We start from the raw sequence: 17,161 nt of genomic DNA, 5'->3' as shown, positions 1-17,161 counted from the left end.
AACAAGCAGTTAGTGGCAGAGACCCTGAATACACTCACAGACTCTATCCTTAAGATTAGAGGTAGTAATTCAGTTTGGTAATTAAGCATAAGTACATAAATCAGCTAAAAACCAGGCATACCAGTCAGGCTACAAAAAAGTCAGAGCACCAGCTTCGTAGGAGAACTTACGTGGCCTTCCATGCCCTCCTGGGGACTCCAGTCTTTCCAGCTGTTTCGCCCAGCTTTTAACCGAATACCCTCATCAGGCCACTGCAGCTCTTTCCTTTTTGACAGGTTGATCCCATCCAGAATCTGACTGGGATCCACAATCTGCAGTATAAATAAATATGGATCATTCATTCAAAAATGAATGAATGAATTCAAAAATTCATATTCCCCTCGATGACAAATAATTATATAATCCCAAACAGAATTTCTTTCACAGTGTCTCAAATTCTCCACTGACTATAACGGAATAAAAAACCACCTAAAGAGCTACCTGAACTCCTTTTAGCCTCCTAGGAGACCTTAACTGCAATGGTCACATAACCATGGCTGAAGAGGGAACAAATACCACCAGTGAAAAACTGCTTGCTTTCAGTTTTTTTTTTTTTTTTTTTTTTTTTGGGTACGCGGGCCTCTCACTGTTGTGGCCTCTCCCGTTGCGGAGCACAGGCTCTGGACGCACAGGCTCAGCGGCCATGGCTCACGGGCCCAGCCACTCCGTGGCATGTGGGATCTTCCCAGACCGGGGCACGAACCCGTGTCCCCTGCATCGGCAGGCGGACTCCCAACCACTGCGCCACCAGGGAAGCCCTTGCTTTCAGTTTTTATACTGGCAGAAACATTTTTTCAACATTCAAAACTGTTCTAGTCTTCAAACTAAGCAATATAAGGTGTGTCTTCACAAGAGTCCTTCACTCAAAAGAACAAGAAATAAAAACAAACGAGTAAGAGAAACAGTGCAAGAAGAACCGTGGGCTTACTCACCTGGACTCTGTAAATCACCTCCCCCTTTTTGGCATGGGAATTATTGGCAGGACTTAAGGTGTTGCCGGGCTGTGTATCAGCGGCACTGCTCTGACCGCCGTCTGTCCCAAGAAAGCCCACGAGGGTGTGATGCTTGCAGGCTGGGATGCTTTGGCTGGAGCTGCTAGAGGAAGGCAGGCCATGCTGCACACAGGCCGGGCCGCTCTGACTGGAGGGTTCCATCTGGTTCACCACAGAGAGGCGGGACTGGATGGATGACGGTAAGTTGCGAAGTGATATCTGGCTGGTGGAAGAGCGCCGACAAGGCACAAATCCCGTGGTGGACATCCGGAGAGATGAGTGCCGGCTGCTATAGCAGTATGACGACTGGCTGGCTACAGAGGCCCGGGCAGGGGACTGCCGGACCAGGCTGGACTGCACGGAGTGAGAGCTGTGGCTAGCGGCTGGGGAGGGAGAAACAACAGCAGCGCTCCTTCTCAGTGGGACGACCCAAACACAACTGCTTCTTCAGTAGTTTCTAAGACTTTCTCCCTTAAGCCTCGCACCTTAAATTAGTTGGTGAATTTACTGAACTTAATATTTATACCTAAAACTTTTAAAGTTGCCAAAAAGAAATAAATATCTGAGATCTATTTTCTTGTGTGGTTTTTGTAACATAATTTCTATTTGCTGAAGCTTTTTAAAATTCAAATTCTGGGGCATAAAAAAATACAATTAAATAATTTATAGGAAATAGCAGGTATTTAGGTTGAGATAAATCCTAAAATTGCTTTCACTGAAATATTTCAGAATACATGAATATCTCATAGAAATGAGACAGTGAGAAATATTTATTAAGGATCTACTATGTGGCAAGCTCTGTAACTATTTCTCAAAATACAGTATTAATGCCCTTTCAATCCATCCCAATGACAAGCTATGCCACCCACAGAGGCACAGTGATGGCACACTGTAACGTGCGTGTGCATTGAGGGATCACTACTGAATATGAATGATCAGTGATACTAAATAGCAGGTTATTCTGTGTCCTTTTTTCTAATGGCTCGATAGGATTCTTCAGATTTGTGAAGAGTGATGTGAAGATTATTAGAAAATTATTATTAATTATATCGAAAAATAACTACATGTACTTTTTAATCTGAAAATAAAAAGAGCTAATCAATGTTAAAAGTAAAAGGTGTATTTAAAGAAGCACACTGGCAGTTTTAGGTTTTCACTCAGAAGTTAAAAAAGAACATAACAAAATGTCGATCACACACCTATTTAGAGTCTTAACAATTCCAGTGCCATTACATTTTTTTGAATCATTTTAAGTAAATGTTTTAAAACTTCATCTGATCCATGCAAAACAGAGGGGGAAAGGACAGTGCTGGATCAACCGACCAGCCATCCAGGAACAGGTAAGATCTGAGTCCTGCTGCATGCCAGGTGGATTACAGCTCTCATGTAGAAGGCAAATTAGTAAAAGAATAGCTTCCTTTGGGATAAGTAAAAATTTCTTAAATAGGATACAAAAAGTATTAATCAAAAGGAAAAGATCAGTAAATTGCTCTACACAAAAATTAAGAACTTAACAAAAAAAGGCAAGCCACTCTTCACAGAAAGAGAAGGGAAAGCCAAGAGACAGAATGGAAAAAGATGTCTGTGGTACAGAAAACTGACCAAGAGTTCCAATCCAAAATATACAAATAAGAAAAAGATAACCAAGTGGAAAAAGGGGCAAGAGACTTAACATGTACTTCAGAAAGAAGATCTGATAAACTCATTTAAAAGTTTCCAACCTCAGGTATTATTAGAGCAATGCAAATTAAAAGTATGCAACTAAAGACCACCCCCCTTCTCCTGTCTCTCTGAGAGAGCAGGCAGCAGAGGTGGAAACAATGATACTCAAAGCTGGTCATTCCTCTAGACGACTGGTCAGAGTACCAATTGGTGTAAAAGAAATAAAAAAGAATTCTGGAAAGATTTTTGGCATTATGTATCATGTCTTAAATATTCTCATAAACTTTGACTTGATTCCATTTTTAAAGTTTCCAGCCTAAGAAAATAATAAGTGATTACAAAGATTTATATACAAAGATTATTACAACACTCAGAAGAAACCAAATCGTTCAACAGGAGAGAAGTAAATTATATTAGTTAACTATTATTGGCCTTTAAAAATGATACTTTCAAAGAAATGCTATTTCAAATGGTGTATATTTATATATATTAAATGATTAACATAAACAAGTAGGATAACGACCTATTGGGAATCAAACAAAACATTCTATTTATATATTTCCAAGTAGGTAATATGTCACCCTCTTTATACACACATACTACCTGAACCCCACAGTTGAGAGGCTAACATTACACACATAATTCTGTTTCACATTACCTAGTGCTGGAGGGTAAGATGTGACAGGCGGATGGAGTCCTGCTCCCGGTCCCTGGCCTGGGTTTCCAGTGCTTCCTTGGGATGCACTGCTGTGGGGATCATTGGCAGTTGTCGCACTGTTACTAGTGCAAAAGGCTCCACCTCCAGCATCAGAATCTTCAATATTGCCACCACTGTTACAGCCAGCTCCACAACCTTTCCTTAACCTAGGAACAAACACCGGAGTAGGAGGCATGGTCCCAAGATCACTTCAAGATAGGTACTGTATTCCGAACATTTAATGCTAACCTTTGGAAATCTTCATGGGGCAATCAACATTAAGAAGCAAAAGAGTCTATGATGTTTGCGTATCTCCCTCATACTCACTGCCTCCGTTCTTCTAATCAACTTCACTTTTACACTACACTCTATCATCTTTTCTACACCATAACAAAGAACTGCACATAACAAGTTGTTCCATTAAGATCTCAGCTGGAAATAGTATCCTTGTCACTGTATACAACCCACGAATACCTAATTGATTTAAATTAAACCTAATTTATTCTGTAGCACACCTGAAGAGAACTGCTGTAATAATTTTTCTTCTCTTATTTTAATTTTTTTATTTTTTTGCGGTACACGGGCCTCTCCCGTTGTGGAGCACAGGCTCCGGACGCGCAGGCTCAGCGGCCATGGCTCACGGGCCCAGCCGCTCAGCGGCATGTGGGATCCTCCCGGACCGGGGCACGAACCCGCGTCCCCTGCATCGGCAGGTGGACTCTCAACCACTGCGCCACCAGGGAAGCCCTCTTCTCTTTTTTAAAACGTAGGGTGACCAACTCTCCTGGCTTGCCCACAGCTGTCTCAGTTTGGCACTGAAAATCCTGCATCCCAGAAAACCACTCAGTCCTGGGCAAACAAGGCAATTCCAGCACAACACGTTATTTTTTGAAAAGAAAACTTCTTTGAACACTACCCTGGTTTGTATTCTTCCCTCTGTTTGAATAGGGGTAGACGTTAAAATGGTGAAATTTTACTCTTTAATGCTGGGTATTCCTGGAAGAATTTTAAAACACCTATTTCTGAGTTTGTTGCTCTAGTCTTGTTTTGGATTAAGTTTTGATATTTAAGGATCTGAACAACTCTTAACCTGAGATTTTTCTTTGCCATCCATCAAATTATGATGTTCCTGCACCATATATCATAATTTACCACACAAAAGGCAGAGGACAAAAATTCATGTGCATACTTGAAGACACTAAATATTTGAGATGTGAGTGCTGACTAACTGTTAAAATGGCAGCAGTGTCTCTGCATCTCACAAGGAGGAGTTTCAACATGGACAGCACGCTCCCCCTACTGCTGGAACGGAATACAAAAAGAATGTAATCGACTTGCACCAGTTTCTTTTATTTATTTCTCATTTGCCCTGTTTGTTGACCCACACATTCTAGTAGTGGCAATAAGCTGCAATAGAGAGTTTAAAAAACTAAAAGGAGGGAATTATCCAAGATTCTACTAAATGCTAGAGCAGTGGTTCCTGACCAGACTACTGTACATTAGATTTACTTAATAAGAGCCTGAAGATACAAATGCTCAGATTCTACTTCATGAAGCTCAGGTATAACAGGTTTTTATTGTACCGTGGCATCTGTACTTTTCCTACAATCCTTCCAGGTGGTGCTAACACACACTGCCTAGATTAAGCGGGTCAGGTCACACCACCACTGGAAAAGGCAGTCCTAGGGCTCACCTGTGCCAGGTTGACACTACGAAGTTTCTGATATTTCCCAAGCTGATAGGTCCCCCAAGAATTTCTTTAAGCTGTTCATGGCTGTCAGAGTAAGAAGTTGTCAGGGGTGAGACGAAGATCGGGTAGCCAATAGGCTGGTCACAAGATGAGTTTATCATGTTCCTCAGAGCTTGCTTGGCATTCTGGATGCTACCTCTCTCCGGGTTACGGTTACGTAGGAAAACAAGCTCCTGCTGTTGCCCTGCCCAAAGGCCTCGGACACACTCCTTATTCACCTGAAAACCAGGACACATGGGAATTAGGTTAAGGGGCCAAGAATAAAATTTATATAAACAGAAGAGTGGAAATGGGAGGGACATAAAAGACATTACGATAACCAACTGTGAAAAGCAGGAAACAAATATAAGCAGGTCACATCTGAACAGGACTTAACCATTTTCCACCGTCATTAGGCTATTAAACACCTACAGAGCTCTTCCCTCTGCTGTCTTGTAAAAATACCAAGTAAAATGTAGTCCATTTAGTTTTCTAAATTGGTGAAGCACTGAATTTTGTAACTAAGATAATAAATATTTTTGATAGAAATGAGAGGTAACAAATATTTAGAGTTGGAAGGATGTTTGTGATTTTGGGGGCTGATTAAATGAAGAAAAAACATTACAAACTATCAAAATAAAATGTCAGAGATTAAGCCTCCTAAAGCCCTGAGATGCCTAAAAAAACAACAAAACAAAAAAGCACGTAAGAGTGGACCATTTACAGTTAGCTACTGTGAAGTACAGCTGTAGTGTTATTTTGCAACCTAGGAATCACATCTTGTTAGCAACACACTGCTGACATTTGAGGAAGAGATGCTGCCCGAAGAGCACATGTAACAGGCAAGAGACTGCCCAGGGAGAAATAAGCAAAAAATTTAAGGCTTTATGGCACAAGAAAAAATTTCAGAGGACAGAGTAAATTACTGACAAAACAAATTAAGAGCTCAAAAACAATAAATGTTAATGCAGTATGGTCATTATTTTTGTTTTCTATAAAAGAGTTTCAATTACTTTTTAAAAGTTTGGATACAGTTATCTAAGTTCCATTGTTTTCAGAGGCAAACAAGTGCCTCCGAACCTTACTTTAATGACCCTGAAGCTAAGGTAGCGTCTGTTGAGCATGATGATCTTGTACTCGTTGGTGCCATCATCCATGACGTGCCGCAGAGCAAGCAGGGAGGGTGAGTTGGCGAGGACTGCACTCCGCCACGCAGGGTCCCCTTCGTGGGCTATGACGAGGTTCTTCTCATGAGACACAATGGCTTCATAGAGCACAGTGGGGTCATCGTACTCATCCGGAGAAGTGAAATGGTCCTATACACAGAGATAAAAAATACACCTACAATTTTAGGAAAAGAAGAGAATGACTTCCAGGATGATGAAAGCTTCTGAAATTACTAAATCAGTTACTAAATTAAAAGTCTTAAAAAGCTAGTTTATATATTTCATTTCAGCACATGTTAATATTATTAGAGATAAATTATTCAAGTCGGGTTTCATATCTTCATTTATTTTTCTGTTAAAGGATTATCTCACTGTTATCAGTTAAGGGAGGCTAAAACTACATAAAAGGTCGTGTTTCTTTTTAACTAGGTGCTTTTCACTTAAAGCCACATCTCTAGAATGATTATAATAAACCATTTTATCCTGCCTCTCATTTAGTTAAGATAAGGCTCAAAACTATGAGCTCTGAGGACAAATTAAGGGTCCTAGCCCTGAAGAAGCTAGTAAAGTCTTCCCTAAAAAACCTCTCGGCCTTATTTGACAAGTCGTTATTTAATATCTACCACATGCAAGACTACGTGGCAGGTAGCATGGATGAAACAAAGGAGTATATGAAATGTGTTTCCCATTCAGAAACCTAAAAATTAACAGGGGATACAGGATATAAATCCAAAATAATCATAACACAAATCAGAATTTCTGAAATGGTGTGTTATTAAGGAAACATAAATATTATATTGGCTGCCTTGATAAATTTTTACATCCAGGTAAAGTGACTCATTTGTGCTCAAGCCAACTGACTGCAGTATGTGCTATCTGGAGGACAGACAGTGACAGCAAGAAGCCGATGTCCCCAAGAATGCACTTCCAAGTCTGGGGGTTCATCTACATGAGACTAAGGGAAGTCTTCACTGTACACGTGGGTACATAATGTAAGAAGTTCTCCGATACAAGATTTCATCTCACTCTTACAACAACCTGGTGAAGTAGGTTGAGCAGGTAATACCAGAATTTTACAAATATCAAAACTGAAGCTCAAAGAGGCTTAACTGCTTCCTAGGTTTAGAAAATTAGTATATGATTGTAATGCCAGGACTTGAACACATTTTTTAGAGTATTTTTTCATTCTGATTTTTAAAAATCTACAATTATAAAAGGATATAAAAGGATCTGAAACACCTTTCAAATCCAGTTGCTGTGATTAGGGAAAGCTACACAGTGCAGGTGGTCTGGGGCTGGGCTGGATCTTGAAGAATGAGTACACTTTTCAGTGGATGGAGATGGCACCGTGGGGGAAGGGAAAGGACTCCAGGCAAGACGACCTACTAGTGCCTCTCCAGACTTTTTATAAGGCTGGTGCACTCCTCGCTCCACTGCTTTGAGCTTGGCTCGTAACAACTCACAGCTGTTCCGTTTTCTACGAACTGCCTTCAGCTAATGGAGCTGCCTGGGTAGGAAATGCCAGGAGAGGATTATTCCCCGCTTGGCTGTGGAGGTGCAAGGTACAAAATGGAACTCTGGGTGACATTCACACTCCAGAGCTCCCTCTGGAGACCAGGGGAGGCTAGAGCTCAGCTGAAAGACACTTCTGCTTAGCTTCTTCCCTTGCTCTTTCCTGCTTCCATCATTTCCTCACAGACTGTCCTGAGGGCATCCCCTCAATTAGTCTCTTGCACGAGAATCCTGGACTCTGACTCTGCTTCTAGTGAACATGCCCTCAGAGAATTTACTACTTAAAATACTGATGGATGGCTCTTGACTTCTGTTCCTCACACACCAGCAACCATGTTAATCTTTCTTTTAAATACTGAGTTCACTTTCCTACACCAGCAGATAGCTAGATGCCATAAGATGTGCTCTCTTTCATCAAGCTGTTCAATTAGGGAAGGAATGACATCCTTGGATAGTGGTATTTGTACCATTATTTGAATGGAAAATAAACATACAGAGACAGGCAATAATCACATTCTTAATAAAACGGAAACAAAGTTGGAAATCATTAGGCATGCCAAAAGTGGAGAATGCTTAGTCTTGCCCAAATATTTCTTCTCACTGGGCTTAAAATAGTTGAATGAATACGTAAACTTCTATGTACATCATTCAGCACTGTTTTACTGATAAAATATTTGAAACAGGGCTTCCCTGGTGGCACAGTGGTTGAGAGTCCGCCTGCCGATGCAGGGGACATGGGTTCGTGCCCCAGTCTGGGAAGATCCCACATGCCGCGGAGCGGCTAGGCCTGTGAGCCACGGCTGCTGAGCCTGCGCGTCTGGAGCCTGTGCTCCGCAACGGGAGAGGCCACAACAGTGAGAGGCCCACATACCGCAAAAAAAAAAAAAAAAAAAATATTTGAAACAGGGACTTCCCTGGTGGCTCAGTGGTTAAGAATACACCTGCCAATGCAGGGGACATGGGTTCGATCCCTGGACCGGGAAGATCTCACATGCCGCTGAGCAACTAAGTCCGTGAGCCACAACTACTGAGCCTGCGATCTAAAGCCCACGAGCCACAACTACTGAGCCTGGGTGCCACAACTACTGAAGCCCGCATGCCTAGAGCCCATGCTCCGCAACCAGAGAAGCCACCGCAACGAGAAGCCTGCATGCCACAACAAAGAGTAGCCCCTGCTCACCGCAACCAGAGAAAGCCCACGCACAGCAACGAAGACCCAACACAGCCAAAAATAAATAAATAATTTTATTTAAAAAAAAATGGAAACAATCAGAATGTCCATGAATAGTGAGATAGCTTAATAAATGGAGTAAAAATTATACTCTGGAATACTACAGTCATTAAAGAATGTGGTGTGCCTCTATATGTGCTAACTTAGGTGTCCATGGTAAACTAAATGGGAAAAAAGCTTGCACTCCAGATCAATTTCTATAGCACGATTACATTTTTAAAAAGGAAAATATTTATACATATAGTTGGAAATGTCTGCGTGAACTTGGGGAAGTCAGAAAAGATAGGAGTCAAATTATTGGCAGTGACTTCTTTGTGGGGCTGTTGTATGATGGTATGGGATGACGGAAGGTGCTTACTCTTGGGAGATGTTTACTTTTCAATGTTTTTCATTAGTTTTCAAATAAATAAAAAGAGATAATGTTTCCAAATCTAGGAAAAGATTTCAAAAGCATTTTAGAAACTTCTCATAACTTGAGAAGTTATGAGCAGAGGCACAGGAAATATTATTTTTCGAAAACAATGAAACTCATGTAGCAAACATTCACAGGGCACCAAGCACTGTGCTAAGCAAGGAGGACATAGACATAGAGATTAATATTGTCCTTGTCCTCAAGGAGATCACAGATTGTAAGATTTTCATTACATATCTCTTGTAAACCAAGCTAGACTTTAATTGGTTTATTTTACTTCTAACAACTAGGTAAATCCTTAAAGAGACTAGAGAAAGAGAAAAAAATAAGGAAATATGCTGTTTTACAAAATGATTAAATAGAGGACAAGAGAGAACACAGGAAAAGGGCAATTTGCGTAATTTCTCTGAGTTTTGATTAATCTTCATCTATAAAACGGGGATTAAAATAATTTTCTGGGTTGTGGGTGATATAATGTGTATGAGAGCACTGACACACTATAGGACACTGTAAAATTAAATATTACACAGATAACAGTTTCAATTTCTAAAGTAAAAAACATATAACACATTAGATTGGAGAATTAAAAAATTAAAAAAGAACTGTAAAGGAAAAAAGCAAAAGTTAAAAAAAATCTATGAAATCGCTAAAAGCACCCTATCAAAGACTGTGTCTGAAACAAAAGTTATTACAAATTTCGTATTTTTAGCTCTCTGGGAACAGGATCTTTTTTAAAAAATCAGGTTGACGTATAATTTACACACAACAAACTGCACCCATTTTAAGAGTACAGTGAAATGCGTTTTGACAAATGTGCAAACTCATGTAATCACTGCTATAATCTAGATATAGAACATTTCCATCATCCCAAAGTTCCCTCCTGCCTTTTGGTATTCAATCTCTACATCCCAAACAAGCACTGATCTGCCTTCTGTCACTAGAGGTTAGTTGGGCCTGTTTTAAATTTTATATAAATAAAATAATACAATATGTACTTAAAAATATTTTTTTAATTTAATTTTTTTATACAGCAGGTCCTTATTAGTCATCAATTTTATAAACATCAGTGTATACATGTCAATCCCAATCTCCCAATTTATCACACCACCACCCCCACCCCTGGCTGCTTTCCCCCTTGGTGTCCATATGTTTGTTCTCTACATCTGTGCCTCAATTTCTGCCCTGCAAACCGGTTCATCTGTACCATTTTTCTAGGTTCCACATATATGCATGACATTTATACATGACATTTGTATATTTAATACATGACATTTGTTTTTCTCTTTCTGACATACTTCACTCTGTATGACAGTCTCCAGATCCATCAACGTCTCTACAAATGACCCAATTTCATTCCTTCTATGGCTGATATTCCATTGTATATACGTACCACATCTTCTTTATCCATTTGTCTGTCGATGGGCATTTAGGTTGCTTCCATGACCTGGTTATTGTAAATAGTGCTGCAATGAACATTGGGGTGCGTGTGTCTTCTTGAATTATGGTTTTCTCTGGGTATATGCCCAGTAGTGGGACTGCTCGATCATATGGTAATTCTATTTTTAGTTTTTTAAGGAACCTCCATACTGTTCTCCATAGTGGCTGTACCAATTTACATTCCCAACAACAGTGCAAGAGGGTTCCCTTTACTCCACACCTTCTCCAACATTTGTTGTTTGTAGATTTTCTGATGATACCCATTCTAACTGGTGTGAGGGTTGTACCTCACTGTACTTTTGATTTGCATTTCTCTAATAATTATGTTGAGCAGCTTTTCATGTGCTTCTTGGCCATCGGTATGTCTTCGTTGGAGAAATGTCTATTTAGGTCTTCTGCCCATTTTTGGATTGGGTTGTTTTTTTAATATTGAGCTGCATGAGCTGTTTATATATATTGGAGATTAATCCTTTGTCCATTGATTCGTTTGCAAATATTTTCTCCCATTCTGAGAGCTGTCTTTTCACCTTGTTCATGGTTTCCTTTGCTGTGCAAAAGCTTTGAAGTTTCATTAGGTCCCATTTGTTTATTTCCATTACTCTAGAAGGTGGATCAAAAAAGATCTTGCTGTGATTTATGTCAATGAGTGTTCTTCCTATGTCTTCCTCTAAGAGTTTTATAGTGTCCAGTCTTACATTTAGGTCTCTAATTCATTTTGAGTTTATTTTTGTGTATGGTGTTAGGGAGTGTTCTAATTTCATTCCTTTACATGTAGCAGTCCAGTTTTCCCAGCACCACTTATTGAAGAGACTGTCTTTTCTCCATTGTACACCCTTGCCTCCTTTGTCATAGATTAGCTGACCATAGGTGCGAGGGTTTATCTCTGGCCTTTCTATCTTGTTCCACTGATATATGTTTCTGTTTTTCTGCCAGTACCATATTGTCTTGATTACTGTAGCTTTGTAGTATAGTCTGAAGTCAGGGATTCTGATTCCTCCAGCTCCGTTTTTCTCCCTCAAGACTGCTTTGGCTATTCGGGGTCTTTTGTGTCTCCATAAATATTTTAAGATTTTTTGTTCTAGTTCTGTAAAAAATGCCATTGGTAATTTGATAGGGATTGCACTGAATCTGTAAATTGCTTTGGGTAGTATAGTCATTTTCACAATATTGATGCTTCCAATCCAAAAACATGGCATATCTCTCCATCTGTTGGTATCATCTTTAGTTTCTTTCATCGGTGTCTTATAGTTTTCTGCATACAGGTCATTTGTCTCCCTAGGTAGGTTTATTCCTAGGTATTTTATTCTTTTTGTTGCAATAGTAAATGGGAGTGTTTCCTAATTCATATTTTTCATCATTAGTGTATAGGAATGCAAGAGATTTCTGTGCATTTATTTTGGATGCTGCAACTTTACCAAATTCATTGATTAGCCCCAGTAGTTTTCTGGTGGCATCTTTAGGATTCTCTATGTACAGTATCATGTCATCTGCAAACAGTGACAGGTTTACTTCTTCTTTTCTGATTTGGATTACTTTTAGTTCTTGTTCTTCTCTGATTGCCGTGGCTGGGACTTCCAAAACTATGTTGAATAATAGTGCTGAGAGTGGACATCTTTGTCTTGTTCCTGATCTTATGAAATGTTTCAGTTTTTCACCATTGAGAATGATGTTTACTGTGGGTTTGTCGTATATGGCCTTTATTATGTTGAGGTAGGTTCCTCCTATGCGCACTCTCTGGAGAGTTTTTATCATAAATGGGTGTTGAATTTTGTCAAAGGTTTTTCTGCATCTATTGAGATGATCATATGGTTTTTATTCTTCAATTTGTTAATATGGTGTATCACGTTGATAGATTTACGTATATCGAAGAACCCTTGCATCCCTGGGATAAATCCCACTTGATCGTGGTGTATGATCCTTTTAATGTGTTGTTGGATTCTGTTTGCTAGTATTTTGTTGAGGATTTTTGCATCTATATTCATCAGTGATATTGGTCTGTAATTTTCTTTTTTTGTAGTATCTTTGTCTGGTTTTGGTATCGGGGTGATGGTGGCCTCATAGAATGAGTTTGGTAGTGTTCCTTCCTCTGCAATTTTTTGGAAGAGTTTGAGAAGGATGGGTGTTAGTTCTTCTCTAAATGTTTCACAGAATTCACCTGTGAAGCCATCTGGTCCCGGACCTTTGTTTGTTGGAAGATTTTTAATCACAGTTTCAATTTCATTACTTGTGATTGGTCTGTTCATATTTTCTATTTCTTCCTGGTTCAGTCTTGGAAGGTTACACCTTTCTAAGAATTTGTCCATTTCTTCCAGGTTGTCCATTTTACTGGCATAGAGTTGCTTGTAGTAGTCTCTTAGGATGCTTTGTATGTCTGCAGTGTCTGCTGTAATTTCTCCTTTTTCATTTCTAATTTTATTGATTTGAGTCCTCTCCCTCTTCTTCTTGATGAGTCTGCCTAATGGTTTATCAATTTTATCTTCTCAAAGAACCAGCTTTTAGTTTTATTGATCTTTGCTACTGTTTTTTGTTTCTATTTCATTTATTTCTGATCTGATCTTTATGATTTCTTTCCTTCTGCTAACTTTGGGTTTTGTTTGTTCTTCTTTCTCTAGTTCCTTTAGGTGTAAGGTTAGATTGTTTGAGATTTTTCTTTTTTCTTGAGGTAGGCTTGTATAGCTATAAACTTCCCTCTTAGAACTGCTTTTGCTGCATCCCATAGGTTTTGGATCTTCGTGTTTTCATTGTCATTTGTCTCTAGGTATTTTCTGATTTCCTCTTTGCTTTCTTCAGTGATCTCTTGGTTATTTAGTACCGTATTGTTTAGCCTCTATATATTTGTGTTTTTTATGTTTTTTTCCATGCAATTCATTTCTATCTCATAGCGTTGTGGTCAGAGAAGATGCCTGATATGACTTCAATTTTCTTAAATTTACTGTGGCTTGATTTGTGACCCAAGATGTGATCTATCCTGGAGAATGTTCTGTGCGCACTTGAGAAGAAAGTGTAATCTGCTGTTTTTGGATGGAATGTCCTATAAATATCAATTAAATCTATCTGGTCTATTGTGTCATTTAAAGCTTCTGTTTCCTTATTTATTTTCATTTTGGATGATCTGTCCATTGGTGTAAGTGAGGTGTTAAAGTCCTCCACTATCATTGTGTTACTGTCGATTTCCTCTTCTATAGCTGTTAGCAGCTGTGTTATGTATTGAGGTGCTCCTATGTTGGGTGCATATATAATTGTTATATCTTCTTCTTGGATTGATCCCTTGATCATTATGTAGTGTCCTTCCTTGTCTCTTGTAACATTCTTTATTTTAAAGTCTATTTTATCTGATGTGAGTATTGCTACTCCAGCTTTCTTTTGATTTCCATTTGCATGGAATATCTTTTTCCATCCCCTCACTTTCAGTCCCTAGGTCTGTGTCCCTAGATCTGAATTTGGTCTCTTGTAGACAGCATATAGATGGGTCTTGTTTTTGTATCCATTCAGCAAGCCTGTGTCTCCTGGTTGGAGCACTTCACGTTTAAGGTAATTATCGATATGTATGTTCCTATGACCATTTTCTTAATTGTTTTGGGTTTGTTTTTGTAGGTCCTTTTCTTCTCTTGTGTTTCCCACTTAGAGAAGTTCCTTTAGCATTTGTTCTAGAGCTGGTTTGGTGGTGCTGAATTCTCTTAGCTTTTGCTTGTCTGTAAAGCTTTTGATTTCTCCATCGAATCTGGATGAGATCCTTGCTGGGTAGAGTAATCTTGGTTGTAGGTTCTTCCCTTTCATCACTTTAAGTATATCATGCCACTCCCTTCTGGCTTGCAGAATTTCTGCTGAGAAATCAGCTGTTAACCTTACGGGAGTTCCCTTGTATGTTATTTGTCGTTTTTCCCTTGCTGCTTTTAATAATTTTTCTTTGTCTTTAATTTTTGCCAGTTTGATTACTATGTGTCTCGGCGTGTTTCTCCTTGGGTTTATCCTGTATGGGGCTCTCTGCGCTTTCTGGACTCAGGTGGCTCCTTCCTTGCCCATATTAGGGAAGTGTTCGACTATAATCTCTTCAAACATTTTCTCACGTCCTTTCTCTCTCTCTTCCCCTTCTGGGACCCCTATAATGCGAATGTTGTTGCATTTAAGGTTGTCCCAGAGGTCTCTTAGGCTGTCTTCATTTTTTTCATCCTTTTTTCTGTATTCTGTTCCACAGCAGTGAATTCCACCATTCTGTCTTCCAGGTCATTTATCCGTTCTTCTGCCTCAGTTATTCTGCTATTGATTCCTTCTAGTGTATTTTTCATTTCAGTTATTGTATTGTTTATCTCTGTTTGTTCTTTATTTCTTCTAGGTGTTTGTTCTTTAATTCTTCTAGGTCTTTGTTAAACATTTATTGCATCTTCTCGATCTCTGACTCCATTCTATTTCTGAGGTCCTGGATCATCTTCACTATCATTATTCTGAATTCTTTTTCTGGAAGGTTGCCTATCTCCGCTTCACTTAGTTGTTTTTCTGGGGTTGTATCTTGTTCCTTCATCTGGTACATAGCCCTCTGCCTTTTCATCTTGTCTATCTTTCTGTGAATGTGGTTTTTGTTCCACAGGCTACAGGATTGTAGTTTTTCTTGCTTCTGCTGTCTTCCCTCTGGTGGATGAGGCTATCTAAGAGGCTTATGCAAGTTTCCTGATGGGAGGGACTGGTGGTGGGTAGAGCTGGCTGTTGCTCTGGTGGGCAGAGCTCAGTAAAACTTTAATCTGCTTGACTGCTGATGGATGGGGCTGGGTTCCCTCCCTGTTAATTGTTTGGCCTGAGGCAACCCAACACTGGAGCCTACCTGGGCTCTTTGGTGGGGCTAATGGCCGACTCTGGGAGGGCTCACGCCAAGGAGTACTTCCTAGAACTTCTGCTGCCAGTGTCCTTGTCCCCACAGTGAGCCACAGTCACCACTCGCATCTGTAGCAGACCCTCTAACACTAGCAGGCAAGTCTGGTTTGATCTCCCCTGCAGTCACTGCTCCTTCCCCTGGGTCCTGATGCACACACTACTTTGTGTGTGCCCTCCAAGAGTGGAGTCTCTGTTTCCCCCAGTCCTGTCAAAGTCCTGTAATCAAATCCCACTAGCCTTCAAAGTCTGATTCTCTAGGAATTCCTCCTCCTGTTGCTGGACCCCCAGTTTGGGATCCTGACGTGGGGCTCAGAACCTTCACTCCAGTGGGTGGACTTCTGTGGTATAAGTGTTCTCCAGTCTGTGAGTCACCCACTCAGCAGTTATGGGATTTGATTTTACTGTGATTGCGCCCCTCCTACCGTCTCATTGTGCCTTCTCCTTTGTCTTTGGATGTGGGGTATCTTTTTTGGTGAGTTCCAGTTGTCTTTCTGTTGATGACTGTCCAGCAGCTAGTTGTGATTCTAGTGTTCTCACAAGAGGGAGTGAGAGCACATCCTTCTACTCCACCATCTTGGTTCCTAAAATATGTACTCTTTTTATGTTTGGCTTCTCTTACTCTGCATAATGTTTGAGATTCATTCTTGTTGTGGCATGTCACAGTAGATCATTTCTTTTTATTGCTACGTAACATTCTATCTGTTGATGAACATTGGAGTTTGCTGTCTGGGGCTATAGAATGGCTATGCACACTTGTGTGTAAGTCTTTGCATGGCCATACACTTTCATTCTCTTGGGTAAATACACAGGAGTGGAGTTGCTGCGTCATATGCCAAGCGTGTACTAATCCTTTAACATATAAGCCTTCTGTGGATTTTCATGAGTACATATGAACTTTGGAGATGACCAGTACTGACTGACACATCTATCTTTTCCTGGCCAGAGAGTCCCTCACTGGCAACCCATCATCTGGTCAAAGTGATGTGCAGTGAATGGCTGTTGCTTGTTACTTTACAGGTCAATCTCGCCCTTCTCAAAGGTGTATGTGAATCACAGAACTTCTCCAGGTTGCATCTGTGTTCTCATCTCCTCCCCTCCCCCAGCCCTCCATGGCCCCCAGTTCCTGAGTCCACCTCCTTACCCTCTCTGTTTGTCACTGTTGCTGTCTGTCATGGCTAATGATGACAGTGTGCTATACCCAACTGTGTTGGGCCTGATTATAAGGTGGAGAACCACTGTCACAGGCTAAAAACACATGTGAGGAAATGTACTGGGAGCAACAGGCAATAGCACTCGTAGGGAGAGATAGGGACAGACACAGAAGGATCAGAAAATACAGAGAGCCTGTGCCTCAGCTCCTCTCTCCCAGATGGAGATAAAATATCTGTCATAATGTTCAGAATTAACAGTTAGTCATG

The 17,161-nt window shown here is 40.2% G+C and overlaps 1 protein-coding gene across 4 annotated transcripts in view; it reads right to left on the bottom strand.

The window, feature by feature from the left end:
• Positions 1–17,161, bottom strand: part of PCNX1 (pecanex 1) — a 173,674-nt gene that overhangs the window by 5,270 nt on the left and 151,243 nt on the right. For all 4 annotated transcript variants that reach the window (XM_032622114.1, XM_032622115.1, XM_032622116.1 and 1 more), the window contains 5 exons: positions 6,205–6,435; positions 5,084–5,358; positions 3,352–3,557; positions 972–1,414; positions 171–311 (listed from right to left, as the gene is read on the bottom strand). In XM_032622114.1, coding sequence (XP_032478005.1) covers positions 171–311; positions 972–1,414; positions 3,352–3,557; positions 5,084–5,358; positions 6,205–6,435 — 1,296 coding nt within the window. The remainder of the gene's footprint in view (positions 1–170; positions 312–971; positions 1,415–3,351; positions 3,558–5,083; positions 5,359–6,204; positions 6,436–17,161) is intronic.

The sequence above is a fragment of the Phocoena sinus genome, chromosome 2 (assembly GCF_008692025.1).
Source record: "Phocoena sinus isolate mPhoSin1 chromosome 2, mPhoSin1.pri, whole genome shotgun sequence".
NCBI lineage: Eukaryota > Metazoa > Chordata > Mammalia > Artiodactyla > Phocoenidae > Phocoena > Phocoena sinus.
Note: the sequence above shows the minus strand (reverse complement) of the source record. Positions and strands in the feature narration are given on the sequence as shown.